This window comes from Acanthopagrus latus, chromosome 8 (assembly GCF_904848185.1).
Source record: "Acanthopagrus latus isolate v.2019 chromosome 8, fAcaLat1.1, whole genome shotgun sequence".
Taxonomy (NCBI): Eukaryota; Metazoa; Chordata; class Actinopteri; order Spariformes; family Sparidae; genus Acanthopagrus; species Acanthopagrus latus.
In genome coordinates, this window is record NC_051046.1 from 28,383,339 (window position 1) to 28,407,567 (window position 24,229).

General features: G+C 40.9%; 2 protein-coding genes across 3 annotated transcripts in view; one reads left to right on the top strand and one right to left on the bottom strand.

The window, feature by feature from the left end:
- ckap5 (cytoskeleton associated protein 5) overlaps window positions 1–19,238 on the top strand; it is a 64,759-nt gene extending 45,521 nt beyond the window's left edge. The window contains exons 47-48 of one of the 2 annotated variants that reach the window (XM_037107892.1): window positions 7,191–7,268; window positions 8,957–9,069. In XM_037107892.1, the coding sequence (XP_036963787.1) occupies window positions 7,191–7,194 (4 nt within the window). In that variant the 3' untranslated portion in view covers window positions 7,195–7,268; window positions 8,957–9,069. Of the gene's footprint in view, window positions 1–7,190; window positions 7,269–8,956; window positions 9,070–19,147 lie in introns of those variants that run through there. The other variant, XM_037107891.1, reaches the window with a different exon arrangement.
- LOC119024791 (homeobox protein DBX1-B-like) lies at window positions 7,290–13,985 on the bottom strand. Its single transcript, XM_037107907.1, has 4 exons — window positions 13,538–13,985; window positions 13,053–13,136; window positions 8,880–9,082; window positions 7,290–8,719 (listed from the first exon to the last, which is right to left on the bottom strand). Exons 1-4 carry the CDS (start codon window positions 13,905–13,907, stop codon window positions 8,417–8,419), a joined length of 960 nt encoding a protein of 319 aa, XP_036963802.1. The 5' UTR covers window positions 13,908–13,985; the 3' UTR covers window positions 7,290–8,416.
- Window positions 19,239–24,229: the final 4,991 nt, after the last annotated feature.

The window sequence follows — 24,229 nt, forward strand, 5'->3', positions numbered from 1 at the left end:
AGATGCAGACTTCCTGTGGTTGTACAGAGCCAGGAACAAAACCCTCACTGCCTCTCTGGTTTGCAAGTCAGTAACTCCCTCCTCTCTGATGAAGTGAAGCAAGTCACCAGGTGCTACTGTCATGGCCATGAGGGCGGACACCTCCCCTTTACCGACGGGATAGGAGGTGGTGTCAAACCCAGAGAGAACGTGCATAGCTAGGATGGACAGTGCTCATCAAGATTCTAAACTGTAGAACTGATGTTGAGAACAGTGCCATCCCACCTCTCGAATCTGCAGGTGACATGTGATACTCACCTTCCAGCTCCAATATCCGACCATGAGCACAAACACATCAGTGTCATCGCTGAGAATATGGACAATTTAAGCACCACACCTGGCTGCATCGAACATGTGTTAGATGAGGGAGACATCAGCTTCATCAGGAATGGCCATACTATCCGCTCTGCTGACCATCTCGATGTGATCTCCTAAGTTCTGTGTGCACAGGAGCTTGCCTAGCCTTCGCTTGTTTGTCTGGTCCTTCATCACTTGATTGCGGCTAGGTAGGGGGGCTGTCAGTGAGAGTTGATACCCTGTTGAGCTCTACCCAGCTCTTCTCTGCCTCTCGTGGTCTTTGGCAGAGACTTGCTCGTAGTTAAAGAGGGTAGAAAGCTCCATTCTTCTCTTGCTCCCCACCACCAGCAGCCAAGCAAACAGCACCACAAGGTCATATATGATCTTCCCATTGACCTTCACTCCTTTTCTCTTGAATTTCTTCGGCACCACCTTATTTGAGATGGGTGCATGAAATCCCCCAGGAAGCGATGAAGAGAAAAGTGTGTTCATGTCCTGCCGGATCTTCAGTGCATCTTGCACATTCACCTTTCCATCTGCCACCTGGCCATTTATGATGTGGTAGAGGGTAACAGTCTTCGTGGTGAGTGGGTGAGAGTTTTCCCATAGCACTCTCATACCGTCTTCTCTGTGTCTGTTGGGCTTCATTGTCTTTTCCAACTCTTCAGCATCATTGTACAGTACATCTCATCCAGTGACTTGGAGAGATGGGAGCAGATGCTGAAACACTGGATCCACACTGCGACCTGCTCAGGGTTAGTGGAGATGTCCTTCATGCCTCCTACCCTCTTCCCTGGCTTGACGCATATCTGCTCCGCAAACATATCTCCACTCACTGCAGCTGCACCATCTGAGTGGCGGCACACATGGCTTCCGGTGAGGAGGTGAGAAGGTGCTGCATGTCACACAGATGCCATGTGATCCATGTTGAGTAGTTCTGATGACCGGCAGCAACGAAATAGGGCAGGTTGTTGTTGCAGCAGCCAGTCACCCTCTCTTTCTGCTCACCAGAACTTGTGCTCTATCAGGATTGGGGTGATGAAGCAAAGTAGGCTTACTTTTTTTCGGTAGTACTGGTAACATTAAGTGTTGATGTATTAATTACTGTGGATCATGAACTCCTACCATATTTTAATAATTTAAACCACCCCAAGAGACGGTTTAGAAGTAGGCTATAGAGATATTAGTCTATATACAACATTTTAAAAATGAGATATGGACTATATACACACAGTACTCGTGGTTATCTGCTTCTATCTGATCAACTTGTATTAATATTATATGATCCATTCGGCCTTTCATTACGCAAGGCACAAGTAGTGTTCATGCAACAATAAAAGGGAGATTTAGGTTAAATTAGGATAGATAATAATAATAATAATAATAATAATAATAATAATAATAATAAATATGGATTATTTGGGATAATTATTAATTATGATAAATAACATGATCCAATTTGCATTAGATCCCCTTGGGGCACCACCCTTGAAGATTTTACTAAATCGGAGTCATAAAAATGTACTGAACTGTTTATATCTCTGATTAATAATTAACTTAATAACTACAACCAAATTTACTATTCAGCTAGTAATGGTTAAGGGATTTTGGAGTTCTTGAGAGTGTAGAGGTTGGCAACATTCACTCCTGTACAATATTAAATAGACAGCAAGAAGGTTCAAAAGTCTTTCATTTAACGCAAAGATGAAAACACACTAACTAACATGTACTATATACGTGTGTGTGTGTGTGTGTGGCAGAACAAAGAAACAATGGCGCTGACTTAGTGCTTTGCATGACACTTGAGAAAAACGAATTGGTGGGTTAGTCCGACTATGATCGGATTTTTAAGATGCATGTATACACCTTAGCTTGACTTAAATCAGACCAGATTGGATTTGTCATAGTCGGATTAAAACACCTAGATTATTCCATTTATAGTTGCATTTCTCGTGCATGTATACATTCTATCAGATTGGATCGGATTTGTGCGTTCTGCGCAGGCTTGAGTTTTTTTTTCCCCGGGGTCATGAGCCGGAAGTAGAAGGACGGCGGCAGTGTCTTTCCTCCGAAATAACTGCAAGCAAGAGCACCATTGTGCATCTAGTTTGTATGATTATTATGTACACCATATACAAAATGTACAAAGATATAGCTTCGTCTCGCTCTTTGTACGCCATCTTTCTCGAATGCCGAGGCAGAGTTTGCTGTGGCTGGTGACATAAAGAGGTCAGTCGGAGGTGGCTCTATTACCACTAGTTGAAATGGGTACAGCGCCACCTATCGCACCGGCATGTATACTCGGACAATTGCAGTTGTCCGATTGAGTAGCACAGTCGAACTATGGCTGTAATCCGACTAAGCTGTGCATGTAAATGTACTGACTAGGGCTGAACGATATATCGTTATCGTATCTATATGTAGATATGAACATTCAAGATAATATTATCGAAAATGAAACGATATAAACGATATAGATTTCCCCGCTCGCCCTGCATGTACAGCTCTGGCAGTCACAACAAACATCATTTTTACGATTGCCCTTGAATGCACCGCTAAGGCCAGCCAACTACAAACCTCATTTCATGCTTGCTGTGGATCGACAGCTGAAGCCAACCAATGACAAACATACGAGGGTGTTAGTGAGGGAGACGGAGACACACACACTAGTGACAAATTTAGCGACTTATTCAGATCATCAGGGGAAAGACGAGAAATATATTATATTGTGATTCTCCTGCTGCTCAGAGTCAATGCAGGCCTCGGCTCCTCTGCAGCAGCACCGGGGTCTCTCCCCTCCCGAGCGGCTGTGCAGGCGGCAGGCCGGAGTGTCGGGGGCTGGCTGGAGCAGCAGGAGCGACACTGCAGCCGCTCGCTCTGTGGATATGAGCCCAGATAGCTGCTGTTTACTCTGTTGATCTGTTAATTCTCTGACTTCTTTCTAGATTCCACTGGTACTTTACCGATAACCTGAAGCTGCTGAGTCTCGATCTTCACTTTCACTCTTTCTCTCCAGATTCTAGATAAAAGTGCACATAGTCCGTTTGATCTTCTCCCTCCCTTTACTGTTGTTACTTCAAATATATTTGTCTCTGTAGTGAGTTTGTGATAATAAGGTAATGATTTTCTCTATCAACCATTTGTATATGGCTTAAAATAATCTCTTTATTTTTCTGAAAAGTGCTTGGTTTTCACTGAACATGTAGTCATATTGTATGTATCAAGATATCTGGCATGAATATCGAGATATGAAATTTTGTCCATTTCGTTCAGCCCTAATACTGACTGACATCACATGTGGGTGTGATATGCTCTAGCCTCAAGGAATGTGTGTGTGTGTGTGTGTGTGTGTGTGTGTGTGTGTGTGTGTGTGTGACATGATGCCAGGTTATAGAAGATGGTTAGTTGCATGCGGAGACCCTGAGTCTGTGTGAAGCATAATGTCGAACGTCGAATTAGCCGTCTAGGAAAGCAAACTACCAATAACTTGACTTGAGGTCACAATAACACCAAAAACAGTGAACAAGCACATAAATTGAACACATGTGCATCACATCAACCAGGGTTTAAAGTCCTGTGCAATGCTATGCTATCTAAGTCCAGTACAGCGTTACTAGTCTTTGAAGAAAAGGTGCTGGTGGTTGCAGGAGGAGGTTGGGGTTCCAATGTAGAACAATGCTTTTCTTGCTGTGCAGGATTTGATGAAAGTCGGCAGAGCAGGTAACTGGTTTCCTTTGCAAGGATAGCAGCTCGGTGCGAACCTGCTTGGTGTTCCTCAGATCCATAGATTGGCAGGACCTTGTGTCGCTGCAGTGAGGAGAAGTTCTTTGGGACTGCTGTCAAGGCAGCTTGCAGTTCTCCACAGCTCGTTGGGCAGCCCTGTGGGGGGAGGTGGAGAGGAGCCCTTGAAGATCCGAGGTTGAAGAACAGAGGGCGTTGAGTGACAGAGAGCGAACAAGGAAGGTGCTGGGGTTTTAACTACTTGATCGGCGGGGGGTCTGTCACCCTGACCAATAGTAGCTCAAACCTGAATTTTGCACCTAGGTGTGAAGAATGGGGAATTCTGGGACTGAGTTCAGTTCAGTGTCCACTTTGAAAGCCACAATGAATGACTTCATCTGTTGGTCCCAACATATCCAAATATAAAAAGCTCTTTCCATCCAGCCAGTATTCTGCCCTACGCAGTAACCACAGCGACAATGACACAAAGGTCCAATGTATTAAGCATATATGTAACCTCAAAATACATAAAATTAATCAAAATCGGTCCACTGGGAGTTAAAATATGGCCACTTTGAATTTTGATATGGTACTTGCCTTTGTTATCTCCAACGTCACCTCTGAGTGTAATGTTTTGTGATGTAAAAATGTACATATTCTGCGTCATTTGGATAATTGTGTTCATAAATATTCTACAATTTATTTTTATAGATTCAGCTAAGACTTCTAAATTGACTCAAAATTCATAAAAATCGGCACATTGGGAGTTGAAATATGGCCACTTTTGGTTTAAACTGCCATTTCGAATTTTGAAAATGTCAGAGATGAATTCTGCATCCTCAATAACCCCCAAAACCATGCCAATATTGTCCAAATCGGCCAAGCAGTTGCTGAAATATTGCCCATATAGGCGATTAATGCTAATTAATGCTAATAATGCTAATTAGACAAATTGCCAAACATATGCAAGTTAGCATTTGGCAGTTTCTTAATGCTGGGGACCCATACTGTACATTTCTAACATAAAACTCTGGTATACTCAACATTTCTAGGTTCACGATGGGGCTCTATGAGCTGGCAAATAGACTAATATATCAAAATTCTACTGAGGTTCTGAGCCTGTCGATTGCCAACTAATAGTGAAATCTCCACAAATCCATTGATTTTGGTTGGTTTTTTATGTGTTTTTCTGTGGAATGAGTATACTGTTTGGTGAAAAGAATGGCATGTTGATTGATGTCAGAACTTGGAGGAATAAATGATTGCCAATGAAGTAAAGATGAAAATACTGGAAAAAAGTGAGAAAACGCCTAATCTTTTTGCATTTAATTGATGCAAAATCATGTAGAAATGTGTTTTAAGAGTTATTTTTTCAGTGGATGTTGTCAGCACATGTTCAGTGTATCTGGAATTCATTTATTGACAGCCAAACCAACCCACTGAGGAGTTGAGGGAAATTTTTTTTTTTTTCACATTTTTCTAAAAAAAAAAAAAAAATATATATATATATAGGGTACATACACTAAAATGGCCACTTTTTTTGTTTCGCGATATTTCCGGCAGAGCAGACCCTCCAATTATTGGTTCTTAGGGTCAAAATTAACAGAAAAAACAGATAAAAAGTGTGGCAGACCAAGTCAGGTCCAACCCATTTTATTGAGCTTTTGAGATTTTGACTCCTAACAGGCTATTGTAAGGCTCATGGCTCATGACAGGCTGTAACATGGACACGTACATTATGAACAGAAAAACAAAAATGCTGGAATCTGTTTCCGTCTGCAAAGTTCAAGTTTCCGTCTCTACCAGTGAGGGAGTAAGCGCACACTCGACGGATCGACTAGTTTGGACTACTGGAGGACAGGGATGTAAACAAACCGGTATGTAGCAGCTAGCACAAACGCTGTTTTAACCACTTTTTTATTCATTTTGAGTCATACACGCTACAGTGCTGTGTTGTATGGTGTCTGCTGATGTTGCATAACTTGAGCATGTTAAGACGCTTAAAACACAGTATAAAGTTCTGACCCCATGCTGTTAGCTGTCAATGCTAACTCTGCGTTCAAGGGGCCCTTTAATAGTGTGTTCAGGGTTCACCCGCGGCGAACAGATGCCATTCATTTTTAATGTATGCTGGCGATGAGGAGCGACCGGTGGCATGAGCGACGCGATTTCAACGACGTGACGCAAGTGATGCAAGCAACGAAATTTGACAGATGCTCAAATTTATGCAAATGAGCAGCGGTGCGACCACGGCAACAGCCAATTTGGAACCAATGTAATAGATGGATTATTATATAGGCCTATGCAGGCTGCTTGAAAGACCCGCCCCTTTGGTCGCTTCAGACCAGAGCGACCACAGGCGATTTTATCGCTTTTGGTGAGAATGCAGAGTAAGGGTTGCACCAAAAGTGTTTCCGTCTTTGGTACTGGCAAGTCAAGGGTAGCTTCAGTGATAAAGCTGCATGTTGAAATCAATCAAAGTTATCCTTTAAATGGGGTTTAAAATAATTTAATTGTCCGGCTTTCTAGAATTTCGTAATGTTATTAGGACGAATGGTTCAAATCATGACGGTGAAACAAGTCATTTGTGGGGGTCTGTTGCTCAAAATAATGTATCCACAGTTTTACGGATGCTTCTAGCACAATGTTCTGTTGGTTTCTCCTCTGTTACAACTGTTTCCGTCGATTCGTGACCTGAAACATGACATCAGTGACGCACAACGTGACGCTTCAGATAAAAATCACAGATGGGCTGCCATGTGTATGGGGTGTGAAATGGGGTCAGTAGTCAGTTTAGCAGATTGAACTGTGTTTAAAAACCTGTGCAGACCCACTAATGGCTTAAAGCATCTCATAGAAAACTGTATCACTTGTATCCAAAGCACACATTGTTGAGCTGATATAATTTAATTTGTAATAAAGAAAATATTCTGTTACTTCTATTTTGTATCAAATATATGTCCACTTTTGGACGCCACAGTCTATTTAATACAAATACATCAAACTGTAGAACACTGAACATTTGAAATAATCTGCCCAATATATCAGTTCACATTACCATTGCAGCAGGAGCTGGTCTTATTAATTAATTTTAATTAATCTAATTGATTAATTTTCCTCTGCTATTCACACAGGTGAGTGAACACTCACCTCATGGGAGGATGGGAGCCAGGATGACATGCAGCAAACATATTCAGAGACACTGTTAACATGTAAGTAAATGATTATACTGATGATAATGTGTCTCTGACTGTACAAGATTTTTTTTGGAGCTGCAGAAACAAATCTGCATCTGTTAAAGTGAAACTCTCACCAAAAAATAATAAAAGCGCCTCTCTCATCGCAGTTATGCATTTACACGAAAGTTTGACTCATATACATTCACAAATAGAGCCTAGGTTGCTTTTTGGTGAGAGTTTCACTTAAAACCTGAATATGCAGACGGTCGACAATAAACCTCAGATACAGCAGCCTCTGCTGGCATTCAGGAGACGTCCACAAGATGCAGCTGCTGGGTTTGGGTACAGTCTAAACTCTGAGGACACAGCAGCTGGGTTTGGGTGCAGTCTAAACTCTGAGGACACAGCAGCTGGGTTTGGGTGCAGTCTAAACTCTGAGGACACAGCAGCTGGGTTTGGGTGCAGTCTAAACTCTGAGGACACAGCAGCTGGGTTTGGGTGCAGTCTAAACTCTGAGGACACAGCAGCTGGGTTTGGGTGCAGTCTAAACTCTGAGGACACAGCAGCTGGGTTTGGGTGCAGTCTAAACTCTGAGGACACAGCAGCTGGGTTTGGGTGCAGTCTAAACTCTGAGGACACAGGAGCTGGGTTTGGGTGTAGTCTAAACTCTGAGGACACAGCAGCTGGGTTTGGGTGCAGTCTAAACTCTGAGGACACAGCAGCTGGGTTTGGATGTTGTCTACACACACAGCAGTTGTATGAGAGACAGTTTCATTTATCTCAAAGGAACAGCCCATGCTCATTTCACATCATCAGGATACTGAACATTAACAAAAAGCAAAAGAATACTTTATAAGATTTATTTGAGAAAATAGAACAATTACAAAGTACATTTTTATATATAAAAGTTGCAATCTACAAAGATCTAAAAGAGCTTAGTCTGCTGCATATACATATTCTGAACTACATATTAAAGCAATATAGACAACACTGTACACAAACATGGACTGAGGGGGAAAGGCTGAGAAAACAGAGCTATGTATTGTGCAGATTCCTCTGCTATTTACCGTACTTCCATTCACTGGTTTCTTTAAAAACTCCTTATTTTGTCCCATCATCCTCTACAGCTGACTTATTTCAATCAACAGTATAATCTGATTACTTAAGCTTCCATCAAGCTCTTACAAAACTGTGATTTCCTCACTGTCTGACTCTGAGAGCTCTGACTGTTGTTCTGACGGGGAGGAAGGACTGTGATGGTGGTGGTGGTGGTGAAGATGCAATCTCTGGCTGTCCAGCTGTGCTTGGCCAGTGGTTGCAGTCCTGTCCAGACGGTGGCAGTAAGTGCTGCCTACATCTGTGAGGTCTGGGTGGGGGTTGGTTTTGGTGGGGAGTGTCTGCTGGCGGCAGCCGCCTGTTGACAGCAGCTCTCTCTCCTTGGAGTTCCTCCATTTCATCCTGCGGTTCTGAAACCAGATCTTCACCTTCACAGGACAGAATAAACACTATCAATACGACTGACTAGGTTCAAAAGTGGCTTAGGCTACAGAGCACTGGAGCATAATCTATGTCTGTACTTGCTCATTATATATACGACTGTCTGATATCAATGGAACAAACAGTCAAATTGTCCTTGGTGTGTACCTGGGAGTCTTTAAGTCCCAGTTTACTGGCAAGTTTCTTCCTGTCTGGTTTGCTGATGTATTTCTGCTTCTGGAAAGTTCTCTCCAGGGCCTTCCTCTGAAGGTCTGAAAACACAGCCCGCCGCAGCATGCCCCTCCTGGGCTTCCCTCTGGGGGCCAAGGGCCATGAAAACGTTCCGGGGACAGGGACCACAGAGGAGGAAGCTGGAGGGACAGAGAGTAGAGATTTAAAGAGGAACCGCATAATTACAAAAGGTTTGATGAGTATGATTATTTTGGTAAAACTGAAAGACACCCTTTTTTGTATACACTGTTGTATTTGTTCTTTTTATATTGTGTACACAGTATTTTTTTTCCTGTATTTGCCCTTATATTTTGATTGTATGTGTATTTGAATGCACCGGCTGCTACGATATCCTAATTTCCCTTCTGAGATTTCTACAAGTATAAGTAATATCTGAGCCCTGAGACAAGGCTGGAAGTGGCTCCAGCAACAACACCCCATGACCCCATGGAAAGGGATATGCAGTTACGGACAATGACATGACTGCCAATTAAAAAAAATCCTCAATGTAACTAAAGCTATCAAATATATATAGATAGATTTATTCTTCTCAGTCGGATGCTGATTAAGCGCAGAAGTTTTGTTGGATCGGTTCATATGCAACATGTTATAAAATGTGACTGTGCTGAGCAATTTGCAATGTCACCATTTTGTTTTATATTCAGTGATGTCTGTATGCTCAGCTGAATGATCGGAGCTTTTTGGCACATGTGTCTTCTGTCACTCGTTTGCTGTTTGCCTTCAGTGTGTCAAAAAAATTAAATGATTCGTAATATTTTCTTTTTTTTGTTGAATCATATCAATATCTATATGTTGTTTCCCTTCCATCTTAGTTGGTCTGAATGGATAAAGGTCTGAAACTTTTATGCAGAATTAACCTGAGTTCTGTTTTGCCTGTGCATTCTGTGCCTTGTCTGCATTCTCAGAAAATCATTATCCCATCTTGTTTCCATCATCGTCTCACAGGCTCCCTGATTCAGCCAATAATATACTTGTTCTGCCTGAAATCTGCCCTTTAAAGCCCAATTTGTCCAGCAGTGGAAACAGAGCCTATGCTAATGAGACAGGCTTTCCAAAGCTCAGCTCACACTGCCTCTAATGAAGCATGAAGGGGGAGTGTATAGGCTGCAAATGCACAGAGAAAGGTGATTGTGTTGTAATGAATTGAGTGGAAAAGGCCTTCGACAGGCCAGTATATTACAGGCCCATTAAAGACAGTTCAGTATAATGTAGAGCTGTTCCTAAAGCTCTAGAGGATAAACAGAGCTAAGCGCTGTTCAGAGTCACATCCCTGCTTGCAAGAACTCCTGCATGTATTTTGTCTGATGATATATTGTGTTGTATTAATGAATATGCTGCTGGATGTTGGAAAATCAATCCAATAGAATTGTCCCCAGTTCAAGAGTTCAAGCCTCTGAATTTAACAGCGAGCTTGTAAGAAACTCAAATCTTTGTGTGGGTGCATACTTGTGTGTGTGTGTGTGTGTGTGTGTGTGTGTGTGTGTGTGTGTGTGTGGTTTTGGCTCCTATTGGTCATGGTGCTGGGAGCTTTGTGGGCAGGCAGAGGGGCTTGGTGGGAAAACGACGGCGCGTGAAGAGGCGCTGAGTTCCTGAGCTGGGAAGATACTTGCCTCACATTTAGACCATGACAAACGGCACTAATATGTTTAGAGCGTGACAAACTGGACTAATTTGTAGATTAGGACAACTGGTGCTAATGTCAGCAGTCAGTGCGTCGCCTAAATAGGCCTTCAAATTGGCGGAGCTGATTCCATGCTGTCCGGGGCATTCCCAGGCTAAAAGGCTGACAATGTCTCTGAGGCTCAGGCTGAGAGCTCACCATCAACACAAGGTGGTGAAACGACTTCTCATCACATTTCTCAAGTGAAAAACCAAAAACGTTTGCAACAAACTCTCCAGTAAGCAGAGCTGCGTGCTAGAACTCCAAGTCCAACTCAGCTGGATCACAGACGTGTGCTCGGTGTGAAAGAGATGTTGACCTCATTTGGAATCAAAGTCCAGTGTTATCAGAGAATGAACTAATTCACATCCATTCATCCATTAGCTATGAGCACACATCCTTCAGTCGCCAGTCAGTGTAATATCACGGGGGATCATTCATGAATATGTTGATCAAAATTCAGTCACACGCATGTAGTGTGAAGCCCCATAGAATCCATATGGTGCCACCATGTCTTACATTTACAACAAGCTTGTGGCTGCCTAATGATTCTAATTTAAAGGGATAGTTTGTGTTTTTTAAAGTGAGGTCATATAAAGTACATATCTATAGTCGACCTGTTCCCTGCCATACTCACCGATCAGCGCAGCCTCAGTCTGGAGAAGCAGAGAGCCGCTCCAGCTCAGACGCTCAGCTTTGTACTGCAGTGAGTCCAGAGAAAAAGCGAAATTTAACCAACTAAAACAAGGCTCACCTAAAAGATCTATAACAGTTCAAGTGTACGTTGTATAGGTAAAATTCACATCACTTTACATCGTCATCAGACCGCCCTTTCTTTTGGCACTACATTTTCTCAACCGTAGAACCTCCACATGCCTACGCATTAGCGCAGCTGGGCAACAGGTGATCTGCGAGCGGCGTAATGCAGTGCGAGGCCCATTTACTGGATGAGAGGTTTGCTTCCGATAAAAAACGAAACTTAACAGACCATCGAACCTCCGTATCCCTAAGCATTAGTGCAACTGCGTAGGGATACGGAGGTTCTACGGTTGACAAAAATGTAGTGCCAAAAGAAAGGGCGGTCTGATGGCGATGTAAAGCGGTGTGAATTTTCCTTATACAACGTATAGTTGAACTGTTATAGATTTTTAAGGTGAGCCTTGTTTTAGGTGGTTAATTTTCCATTTTTCTCTGAACCCTGTTCACTGCAGTACAACGCTGAGCATCTGGGCTGGAGTGGCCCTTTACTTCTCCAAACTGAGGCTGCGCTGATCGGTGATTACGGCAGAGAACAGACCAACTATAGATATGTACTCTATATGACCTAATTTCAAAAAACACGAACTATCCCTTTAACGGACATGACTCAATCAATCCATTCAACTGCTCTATTTAATTACTTGCACTTTAATCTGATGAAGGCGGATCTGTGCAGAATAACCTCTATGTTCCCTCATTCCTCTGTCAGCACAGTTACAGGATGTATAGGGATGTAGAATCTGCCTCTGCACTTGTAAATGGATGTGTATGGAGTACTGATATGGTTAATTAAATACCTATTCATTATTTGTTGTATAGGTGTATATTGCAATTATAATCTAATAATAATTATCTGGTTGTAATCTAAAATACATAAGTATTTAAGTAATGTGCTGCAGCGCAACATTTGGGAACAACTCACACATTACTTGTGTTGTTGTATTTTGATTAAAAATTAAAATGCAGATACTTCCAATTTTTACTCGAGTACATTCGTATAGCTGACTTTCACTTTTACCGAAGTCATATCTTTACACTTATTCTCTGAAGTATGACTTTATACAACACAGGCAGCTGGATGCTCTGTGATTGCCCATGAAGACAAGTGAACTAACTAATCAGGGTAAAAAAACAAACATTAATAGTTTTGGAAATGCAGTATATGCTGTTTGTTTGCAGGACAGTAAAAGATACATCATATTCAGATAGCTTGGTTGTATTTATACTGTATTTGTGTTGTAATCTATATCTGCATATATATCCATCTTCTCCTCTATATCTATTGATCTTATATTTCTTCTATATCTGCATATATATCCATCTTCTCCTCTGTATCTATTGATCTCATATTTCTTCTATGTCTGCATATATATCCATCTTCTCCTCTGTATCTATTGAGCTTATATTTCTTCTTTTATTTGTATCTTTATGTGTTAAGTTTCATTGTGAAACCATTTACTCTGTTTAAGCATGATACTGAAATGTGAGTAAGAAATGAGAAATATCTTCTGATGTCAGCACTGAACATAAATTGACACCTGGATGTAATAAATGTGACTTTAGTGACACTTTCACAAAAAAGGGATGAAATGATCACAAATCCATCCGTTATGCATCATTTCTAAAAGTACTAATGCCGATATATGGATAAAAGTGGTGAGTCCACCAACCTGTGAAATAAGAAGCTCTGATGAAAGGATGGAGGCTCCCGTCACACAAAGGCAAAGGGAAGTTCTTAGTCTGTAAACTGTGGACTGAGGAGCAAGCAGAGAAAGAACACAAACACAGTTCACATCTGGGCTTTTTCAAAAGCTGCACAAATAACATGTACCCACACATCAGTGCCACAGTAACAAGATATGTGCCTGTGCCTCCAGAGAAACAACTGGTCACAAAGTATAAACTGCTATTAGGATAGTAACAACATTTACAGTATGTCTTATCATTATTGTTATTGTTATAGAAATTGACTTACTCTGTCACTATAAAACTGACAGAGAAGACTATTGAGTATAGCTAATATAGTAAACACTGATTGACATTTAAAGGCTAGAGGCGCAGTAAACTAGTTAAGAGTCAATAATGTGCATCAGACATTATTGACCATATACTAGCTACAGTACAGTAATAGAAATCGCGGGATCATCAAACTTACCGCTCCGTGTGGACGGCGCCAGTATCGCTCTGACGCCGAACTTGAGGTAGCCGGAGTCGGCGGAGGCAGCCTGCGGAGAGCCGGGGCTGCTGCGGCTCGGGTGGCCGGAGCTCTGAGGCACTGAACGCTCTGTGCAGGGACCCATCGCCTGGGGAATAGCGCCCGGCCCCGGGCTGAGCGGGAGAATGGACCGAGGACTGCTGGAAGAGAAAGTCCGCTGTACATAGCTGACAGGCTGGCTTAATCGGAGGAGATCTTCAACCAAGAAGCCTGAGGGGAGTGACCGGGTCAGGGGCGAGCAGAGAGCCGCAGGGGGACGCAGCAAGCCCGAATAGAGAGGAGGCGGCAGAGCGCCGCATGGAAACATCATGATGGCTCTCCAACCCGGAAAGTTCTGCAAGTTCAACAACAAACACTGACTCTTCTGCGGTCTCGTGGAGTGCCTTTATACCCCTACACACACACACACACACACACACACACACACACACACACACACACACACACACACACACACACACACACTGGCCCACGCGCGCCTGAGCCCTCGGGGATGTTGCCGGTCCTCCTCGTGAAGCTCAGTGGACAGAGTTCAGGGCACAGGATTGGTCCGCGGTGCTCTGATTCGTTTGTGATTGGACCTATTTGAAGCTTGTGTGCGGGTCTGACTTTGTGTTTCTCTCAGGATTTGCCAGCAGCTGATAGAAACATGTGCGGGGCTAATAAAATGAGACAGACTCAGGTTGTAGTGGAGCTGTCATTGTGAACTGACACAGAGGAAAACTGGAAAACTGCCTCTACTTGATGATTTGCCTTTGTAACAGCCTGCTATTGGCAACATGAAGCCTCATGCGTTATTATCAGGGACAGACCAGGAGCTGGCCTCTCCATATCTGGCCCCGTACTCATTATTGTCCTGATCATGAGTAGGCCTACCTGTACTTGTGCAGTATGGGAGGAAGTTATTTTACATTTTTACACTAAGATCTGCATTTTTACTGCAAATGTTTGTCGGTCCCAAACGTGGGTTATGGGCCTCCTGGATTGCTAATGATTAAGTGACTGGTTTTAACAGTCCGGCCTGCGGCCTGTTAAAGAGAAGGCCTGAGCAATAAATAAACAGGCACAGCATCAGCTGTTATGATTATGATAATTATTATTGTTATTATCATCATTATTATTATTACTAGTGTTGTTGTTGTTATTTTATTATTATCATTATTGTTAGTGGTAAGAGAAATAATCTTGTTTATTGTTTATTATTAATGTTATTATGACAATAATTATGTATAATTGCTGTTATCATTATTATTATTATTATTATTATTATTATTATTATTATTATTATTATTATTATTATTATTATTATTATCATCATTGTTAATGTTAAAATAATAACTATTTTTTTACTTGTAGTAGTATTGATGGTATTATGTTATTGTTATTATTATTATTATTGCTAGTATTCGTCATAGTATTAATGTTATTATTATCATAATAATGATTATTATTATGATAATAATAATTACTATTCACAAACAGAGGCGCGCACACTGTGACGTGGCCTTGGCCTCGCACTCCCTCTGATCCCGTTAAGCCTGAAACGACGGTCGGCCACGCGCTCCGCCGACTGTCCCTCTTTGATCCGACACCGCTGACCGTCACTGTGGCATCAGTCCGGCAGCAGGGTGAGACCATCATGAAGGTGTAGAGACAACAGAATGTACAGAACAATGTGAGGGCGAGAGGCCCCTCATCTACAGGCAGACGTCCAGTTACAGCTCCAAATATTTTCACAGGTAACCTGCGCTGCATCACTGTCATCATGTTGTGATGTCATCATCTCCCCATCATCCATTCATTCCCTCTCAGAGAGACTCAGCTTTGTTCTGGCTGTCTTTGATCAAGCTGACAGTCTGAATTTGTCCCCTGGGGACTGTGGGGTGTAAAATAATTCAGTCGGCTGCTGCTCAGGCAGACAGGTGGCTAGTTATGTCCTAAGCTCATTGGGCTGCTCAAACAACAAAGCTGGTCCTCACAGGTCAACATCAACATCTGGAAAAATCTAATTCTCCTGATTCTCCTGATTCAAATCACTTCAGGAATTACTGGAGTCTTACTCCACTTGTTGTGGCAAAATGTTTTGTAAAACCAAAATGACAAACTCACTAACTTTACATTAAAATGTAAAAACATCAAATGGCTCCATACAACTTGTCTGCTATTATCCAAGTCCCAAGAAGCCCTGAGAGCCCAAAATGATTTGAAAAGACTTAATTTACACTAACCTGTAGCTGCTATGTTAAAAGTGTTCGCGTGCACCTTGTCTGAAGTGGGTAACACAAGTCTGACCACATGTTGAAGTTGTAATTAATGTCTTTTCCAATCAGACCTTCGTGGAAAGGAAAAAGCTGCAGTGATGTTTTGCTGTGAAGCTCCAGAATTTTTTTTTTTTTGACAATGAGACTTTCCAATGAGCGTGAGGTTAACAGGTGAATTATTTTTTAAATGACTTTCTTGTCAATAATATTAGAGCAAGAGTGAGAACATGTGATTCAGGAGAAATAGGCTACATGGAAGTTGACCTTAGCAGCACGTGCTCAAATGCCATTAGTCACAGGTCTTATCGTGGCCCTCAGGGACTCGCATCCCTCAAGTCCCGGACCAAATCTTCTTTAAAAGCTTCTTTGTTCATTGCTCACCTTTGTCTCTCTGACGTCCATCCACCACAGCTTATAAACAGAGCTCCACCACAGTGACATATTGTCCCAGACCAGGCCATAACAGCTGACTTGTTTAATAAAAAAAAGTTTACGCTGCTCTGTTTTAGGAAAAGGTCAAAGGTGAGTATGATATCTGAAAAATCTACAAAACAGTGTTGAAGCTAGATTTTACAGTGTTACTCATAAGTGGCCACTTTGCAATATAGCTATATATTTTACATTTTCAATGAAGTTCACCTGTTGGTTCAGTTTTGCTGAATGGAAATTAAAATACAGTTGGCAGTGTTGAAGTGTCCTAAACAATAATCACTCAAAAGTAAGAAAATAAATGACCAATGTTGCCTCTATAGTGAACTATCCTTCTGATAAAAAAAAGAAAAGAAAAAGGCCTAAAAAAGACTGACTTCACAGATATAATCTGTCAGAATGGGCCCCACGCTCCAGCATTCTGCTTTTAACCAGAAGGAGAGAACCACAGTAAACAGTAAGACTCATTTTGAAGACATTTCTGTAACTGAACTGGGAAAGTATTCGTATCATACTGAGGCCCAAATCTGTATGCATTGAAATGCATCTTATTTTGGTATAGTGTTGTTGGCATCATGATGACACGAGCAACTCTTTAACAAAAGGAACCAATCAGTAAATGTCCGACAGATCTTCTGAGTGGCAGTCCTGCAGGGAAAAATGACACCTTAACCAAGAGCCCCCTGATAGAGAGGGAGAGAGAGGGAGAGAGAGAAATTGTTGTGTTCAAAGCATTTTATTCCTTCAGAAAATCCCTCTATTGTACTGAAGTGGAGCAGATGGTTCTCTGGGAGGGAATATGGGCATCAGCAGAACTAATTTCTCCCCCTGGTCCAATTCACAGACCGGCCTGTCGCTCGGTTCTTAAACAGTACAACAGCTGTTGGTGAATTAAACACCAGTTAAGACTCATTTTAAAGCTATTAGCCTCTTGAAGTCTGAAAACATGAGCCCTCCCCACTGAACTGCCTGAATTGATTACACACGCAAAGTGTCGAAAACAACTGAGACTGTGTCTATGGTGATGTTAAGACTCATGTCAATGCTCTTAGCCTCCAAATCTGAACCAATATGTTGCCAACAAACACAGTGATCAAATGAGGATAAACGCAAACTGAATGAGTGCATGACAGAGAAGAACACATAGAGTCATTAGTCTTTTCAAAAAAAGAAAGGGGAGAAATGTTTTATATGAAGCTGCGTCCTGTCTGTTTCCCTTAGCTGTCGTTCATGTAGGCAACAGGAACAGTGACAATAGTTCCCATTAAGATAAAAGCTAAGATGAATTCATTATTTTCGTAAAATTAAAGTTATTATAGAGGAACTGTGTCAATGTAAGCTTAAATAGCCTGAACACTGATACAAGAACCATGACTAAGCAATGCAGAATTGTAGAGCTTCTGTTATAATTGAAGGCGAACACAGATGGGGAAACCAGGGATGAAACAAAAGCTTGAGAGATGAACTAGCACATTGCTATATTTGTTTCAGCAGCACACACTAGTGTTCCATCCGAATCCACACAAATCAGTGTTGGATCAAAGTGTCTGACTGACATTACATTTCCTAGACAGCGTTCATCTATTCTTCTTCTTTAGTTTTTGTGCATCACTTTAGGAGACTGCAGGGCTGTCAGGTTTTCACTACATGATTATCGTAGCCAAACTAGCTTTAGTTTAGCTTTGTTTTCTGTGTGTTTTGTGTCTTTTTTAAGAAATAAATGACCCTTAAAATTCAAGTGTAGGTAAGTGTGTACCATAACTGTAAAGAAAAGCGTACAAAACTAACAGTTGCTATCAAGTATTCAGATGAACTCATGCACAAGAGATGATGCACAAGGCAAAACATCTTTGCTTGATTATTCAGATGATTTTATCAAATGTGCATTATTAAAACCAAAATCTATATGTAATTATTTTTAATCACACTTTTCGTGAATATGGTGATACTGGGACACCCCTACCAAGGAAACTAAGCATTGTAGCTGTATGAAAAGTGTTTTTTTTAATTTACTTCATTATAATTTTAAGACAACCATAATAATTTAAAGTGTTGCAACAGACAAAAAAAGGCTTTATAAATCATTTATTAAGACATGGTAAAGGTTTAACATCAGTGTAACTTTATAATAGCCATCCAAATACTGTAGTATTAGTATTAGCCTAAGCAAAAATCATAACTAACGCACCAAGTGTTTAGGTGGCTGAGCACTAACTAAAGTGTGGGTAGCATTTATTCTTTTTTTTTTCTTGTATTCTATGAATTTTCTAGGTGCAGTACAGTTGACAAATGTGAACACACATATATCTATAACATGACACAAGATGAGACGGAGGAACTCATAACAAGGACACACCAAAACAATACAGTATTAGTATTAGTATTAGCATTAACAACATTTTATTAACAGTTTAGTAGTACGTGGTGACAGGTATCATGGGGCATGGAATATGGTGGATACACTTCAGTCACAACTACAGATAAAACAATATTAAAAAAAGCATTTATAACCTTGAATACCTATCAACTAGAGTTTAATCAACTAATTGTTTACCATTAATTAATGACAGTAAACCATAAATGTTAATATTAGTATAATAAATAATACTTTGAAAGAATTAGTGCAGTATTTGTGTAGAGATATAAAAGTCCTATGTTTGTAACAGACAGGGGGGAGCTATAATCGAGTGGTCCGAGCTCATGGTCAGAAGTTGATATGTCACTGTGGAACTACTGTATGCTGACTGAACACTTGGCTCAGTGTGTGGAGAGACAATAGTATCTTCTGCCTCCTCTCTCACTCTTTTTGTACTCTCTCTCTCTCTCTCTCTCTCTCTCTCTCTCTCTCTCTCTCTGCCAGAGCATCTGTATCCAGGCAGTGTGGAACCGAGTGGATTAGTGGGCCTTCGCTGTCGAAGTGCGGCGACGAGCATTAAAGCCATATTAACTTTCCATTAAACATCACCTCGCTGTTGAGGGAGAGAGACACAAGCCCTGGGATAAAGCTCCTCTGAGAGTGAGAAGGGTGTGTGTGTGTGTGTGCGCGCGCGTGCACATGTGTGCATCTGTGTGTGTGTGTGTGTCTGTGTGTGAGAGACAGAGATAAAGATAAAGAGAGAGAGAGAGAGAGAGAGAGAGAGAGAGAGAGAGAGAGAGAGACCTTCAGTGCACCTGTTTTTTCAATGTACGATTTTACATTGGAAAGAGAATGCAGAACAAAAGACTTTATCAAACTGTGAATATCACTCAGATTATTTTTTTTCAGAAATGTTGATACAATATATTTAAGTTCATAAAGACTATGTTGATTCTCTCTGAGGGATTATGGAATGTAAGTACACCAACTGTACTTCCGTTTCTTGCTACTTTACATTCCACTATTAAGGAGGCAGATATTGTACTTTTACGCCACTACATTTATTTTATAACTATCGTTACCAGTTACTTTGCAGATCACATGCAACATTGAGCCAAAGTAGTGGATTTTGAATTAACATATATTATTGGCAACTGGGTTACGGAAAATGCTGGTCAACCCATGATACACAGTGTATACATACATTAAGGTATGTAGTAGTATAATTTGTCTTTACTTGTTCTTTCGATACTGAAGTACATTGACTTTAAGACTTTTAATAAAGTACTATTCGTCTTGCTGACTTTCACTTTTACCAAAGTAATATTTTGACACAATTTCTTTACTTTTATTTAAGTATGACTTTTGGCTACTTTTCAGTTGATGAAGTTTCTTCACATGCTTTTTAACTGCATTGGACCAAGGAATGGAAATATCAGTCTGTGGGACAGCCCACTACTTTGGTGCAGACTAAAACATTCATTGGTGGCACAGCATGTAAAAAAATGTCACTTTTTCTGTGAAATATTTCAATCTCTACATTTACATTTACATTTGGGGCATTTATAGCAGATGCTTTTGTCCAAAGTGACTTACAGTACATTTGCCGTCTAGTGACTTTTAATTCTAGCCCCTCCATCAGGTCAATTTGAGGGTTTCCAATACTGCAAAACTTTTAACATTCTCCTCAGCTTCAGCTGAACTTTGTATTAACTGTTCATTTCCTTATGCTAAGATGGTGAACATGGTATATGCATTATATGTTCCTGCTTAAAGGTCCCATGTTATACTGTTTTTCATCAATTTCACACAGCTGTCAGAGGTCCAACAACTCTGTATTCGATATGCATTGCCCCAAAGCCATCTGTGGTCCTGAATAACCTGTAAAAGTCACTCATCTGAGCTCTCCTGACAGCAGCCTGTTTCTGTGCCTGCATGTTTACAGTTTTTCTCAGTCGCTTTGGTGCTTCTCTCAGATCAGAATGAAAATTCTCATAACTATTAGTTCAACCTCCACAACATTTAGTCATTTGTGAACATCATAGTAGCAATTTCTCCTTCCTCTGAACAACTGCAAATGCTTTTGGACATGTATCAGTTGCTTTCATACAATTCTCTGCTGTTTTATAACATTATCATTTGCTTATGTCATGTCAGTCAAAATGAACTATACTTATGGATGCTGAATAGTCGTTCCCAATAAAGCAAATAGTCTTGATTTCATTGCTTCAGTCATTACATACACAATTGTTGAACAAATTCTATCAAGCAAATTTTATACCTTTCTTTGTCATTTTTTCCTGGAAATGTCTCCAAAATTGAACAATTGCTTTCAGGTGAACTTCAGCTTTCACTCACGAGGAGGTGCGTGAAGTATTAGTTGTAACCAATGACAAGCCACTTGTTCACAGTCAGTCAGAGATGAATCCCATGAACCCTCACTTGGCAAGCATATATGACCCAAGCGGGACATAGTGTGTACCATTTCTACAAGATCAGATCAGCATCGTGGAAGAGGGGTGAGGAGAAGAGGCCAAATACATAGGCAGATTCCTAATGAAATTAGGGCTACAGTTGTGGACCATGTTGTCAATCACGGCCTCACAATGGCTGAGGCTGGTCAGAGGGTGCAGCCAAATGTTGGAAGAACCACTGTGAATTTAATCATTCAAACATGTCATAGGGAGAGCAGGTATGTATAGTATTTGACAGTAATCCAACATCTCATAATATCTCATGTTTACTGTACAGTACTGTAATTTTACTCTGCACCACACAGGATTGAAAGACAACCTTGCAGAGATGGGAGAGGGCCCCTTTTTAGCCCACAGCAAGAGGAAGCCATTTGTTCAATGGGGATTGCAAACAATGCAAAAAAGTTGAAAGAGGTGTGTCTGAGTTCTGACCTTTATTTTGCATTGGAAAACACTGAGAGAATAAACTTTCATAATGAAAACATGACAAAGCCATTTGACTATCTTGTTCATAAACGATGGTGTCAAGACTTCACATTTTGATGACACTGGCAGTTTCATTGACATGAATACTTGCTTTTGAGGAATGGACTATCCATTTTGAGCAAGTGACGTGCTTTTGCAGGTTATCCACTAGGTTTTGCAGTTTTTGAGACTGTTTTGAGAAATGCACTAACTGCTGTGCAAATGTTAATTGTGAGGTGAGAAAAGCACCAAATCAACTGAGAAAAACTATAAATGCTAATGAGCTCTGTCTGTCAACGCCTACTTAGAGAGCCTTGCCTGCTACGCCTCCCTCTCAGGAAGACGATGCCTCTTGTGCTAGCGGTATCATGCGCTAATGTTTATGTTCATTTTTATGTATCGCTATGGCAAGATGCTTTCGTTCAACCATACCAGTTTGACCCAGAATCGGACCCAGAAGGAGAGGCTCCTGAAGAAATACAGTGGCTGCAGCAGGACATTTTAGAATGGTTAGTGTGTCTGAATAATATTAGTTTGTTCTATGTGTTGTTACAGTTACTACTATGTAGCTATTGGCTAACAGCTAGTGAAAGCTGTGTATGTCTCCAACACAGTCTCCAAACTGTTCACATCGTCTCTGTCTCCATTCTGCACATTTCCAGACTTTTTACTGTGACAACCAAGCTCCCTCATAATATTATTAATATTAAACTCGCTTTAAACGCCATTGCATAGCGGACAGAAGCGGAGCTAACTAGCTACCCATTTCCAGCTGACTTCACCATACTCGTAGGCAACTGTTGATACTATCAAAACGTGGCGACACTTACCTGTGGCTCAGGTGCAGTTTCTGGGTCCAGTATGGTTGGGACTGATCCTTTTAGGAGGGTCAGTGTCGAGGCAAAGCCAGCTTTGTACTGACCCTTGTTACTGAAGCAGTCTGATGTGAAGCAGTTAGCACACACATACAAGCTAACACGAACCGCAGATGGAACACTGTCATTAAAAATGAAATGCAACCACTGTCTCTGCTGTTCTTCTGTAGCTGGGACAGAATATAGGCACTGACATTGATTTTTACAACCAACAACAGAGTAATTTGCATGTCTAGCTCTGAGCGATGACATTGTGAAACACTGCTAACTTACTGCTGGACATACTGAACTTCACCTCGAGGATGGACGCCCCCCTCTCGGATATCTCCAATCACTGCACAGAAGAGGCCGGCCTATGAAAATGACTCCTTTCGTTACGTAACAAAAGCAGCTGAATCTGAACAGCCTGTAAAAGCATCGTTTTACCAGAGGGTGGGCTGCAGAGACCATGCAGGAATCGCTTGTTTTCCTCATTCTGGGTGTTGGTAGGCTCAGGGAGGACCAGCTTATATGTGTAGAGACCAGATAAAACGTGTTTTTCATAATATGGGACCTTTAACATTAACAATGCTAGCATGCTAAAGTCAGCATTTAGCTCAAAGCACAGGCTCACATTGCTACTAGCATGTCTGCAGATTCTTAGTTTTGTTGCTGTCCATTAGCACTCGGCTGAAATAAATATCTGGAAAAAATAAGTACTTTTTACAGGTTTGATATAAATTATGAATAGGTATGAGAAATGTATCAATATTTGTACTCTTGATGAAGGAAAATCCTCTGGGTAGCTGACTGATGTTCATTCATTCAGGTTTATAAAAAAGGTTTGGTTTATGCCCCGCCCATTAAAGCCCATGCCCAATGGGACCTTGCTCTGAAATAAGTTCATTATTTAATGTTGAGTCTAAAATATGTTTTTTGATCCTGTTTGGACTTAGTCATGAAGGACATATTTAATGTTTGTCCATTTAAAGGATAATTTTTCAACTTTTTCAGGAGAGTCACTGTTCTTCATAAATAAAGTAAAAAACCAAATAGTTTTGTTTGAATACTCTCAGAGAACTACATCATCTCACCAACAGCGTCACAGCTGCTGCATTAGCACAGAAAAACACAAACAAATCTGGTCATATTGACACCTGCAGTTATGGTAAAGGATAGTCAGTCAGATCTCTGAGCTGTTCATATACAGGACCGACCCTTCAAGGTTTCAGTTTTGAGTTAAGTGGAATGTCAAAATGAACAATTTCACTTATGCAGTTGATGGATGTATATTCTTCTTAAATTTTGTATTTTAACAGTGTTATACTTGAGTAGGTTTATTACAAAGAGTGACTTTCTTGATTTAAAAAAATATCCTTTATATCAACAAACATCATATGTGTCATTTATGGCACAATTCACGGTACTACTGTGTATATATCTGAAACAAGGTCCCCGGCGGGGGAAGGACTTGACCTTTCTACAGATAACTTATTTGGTGGCACAGACACAGATAAAGGTGTGTTCCCTACCATTCACCATGACACAATTCACAATTTTGTTAATTTCAAACATCCATCGGTTGTATGCCTGGGACCTCTTGAACAACCCTATACAGAGTCACTCAGTAAAAGTTTAAAATTTACAAATCAAACCATATTACAAGAACAAGGCCTCAACTTTATTTTAGATCAGAATATATTTTGGAACATGTTTTTCTTTTAAGTTTCCTTGGGCTTCTTGTACAACGAGATGTCAAGTACAGATCCCTGGAATGAAATACTCCCTTGATC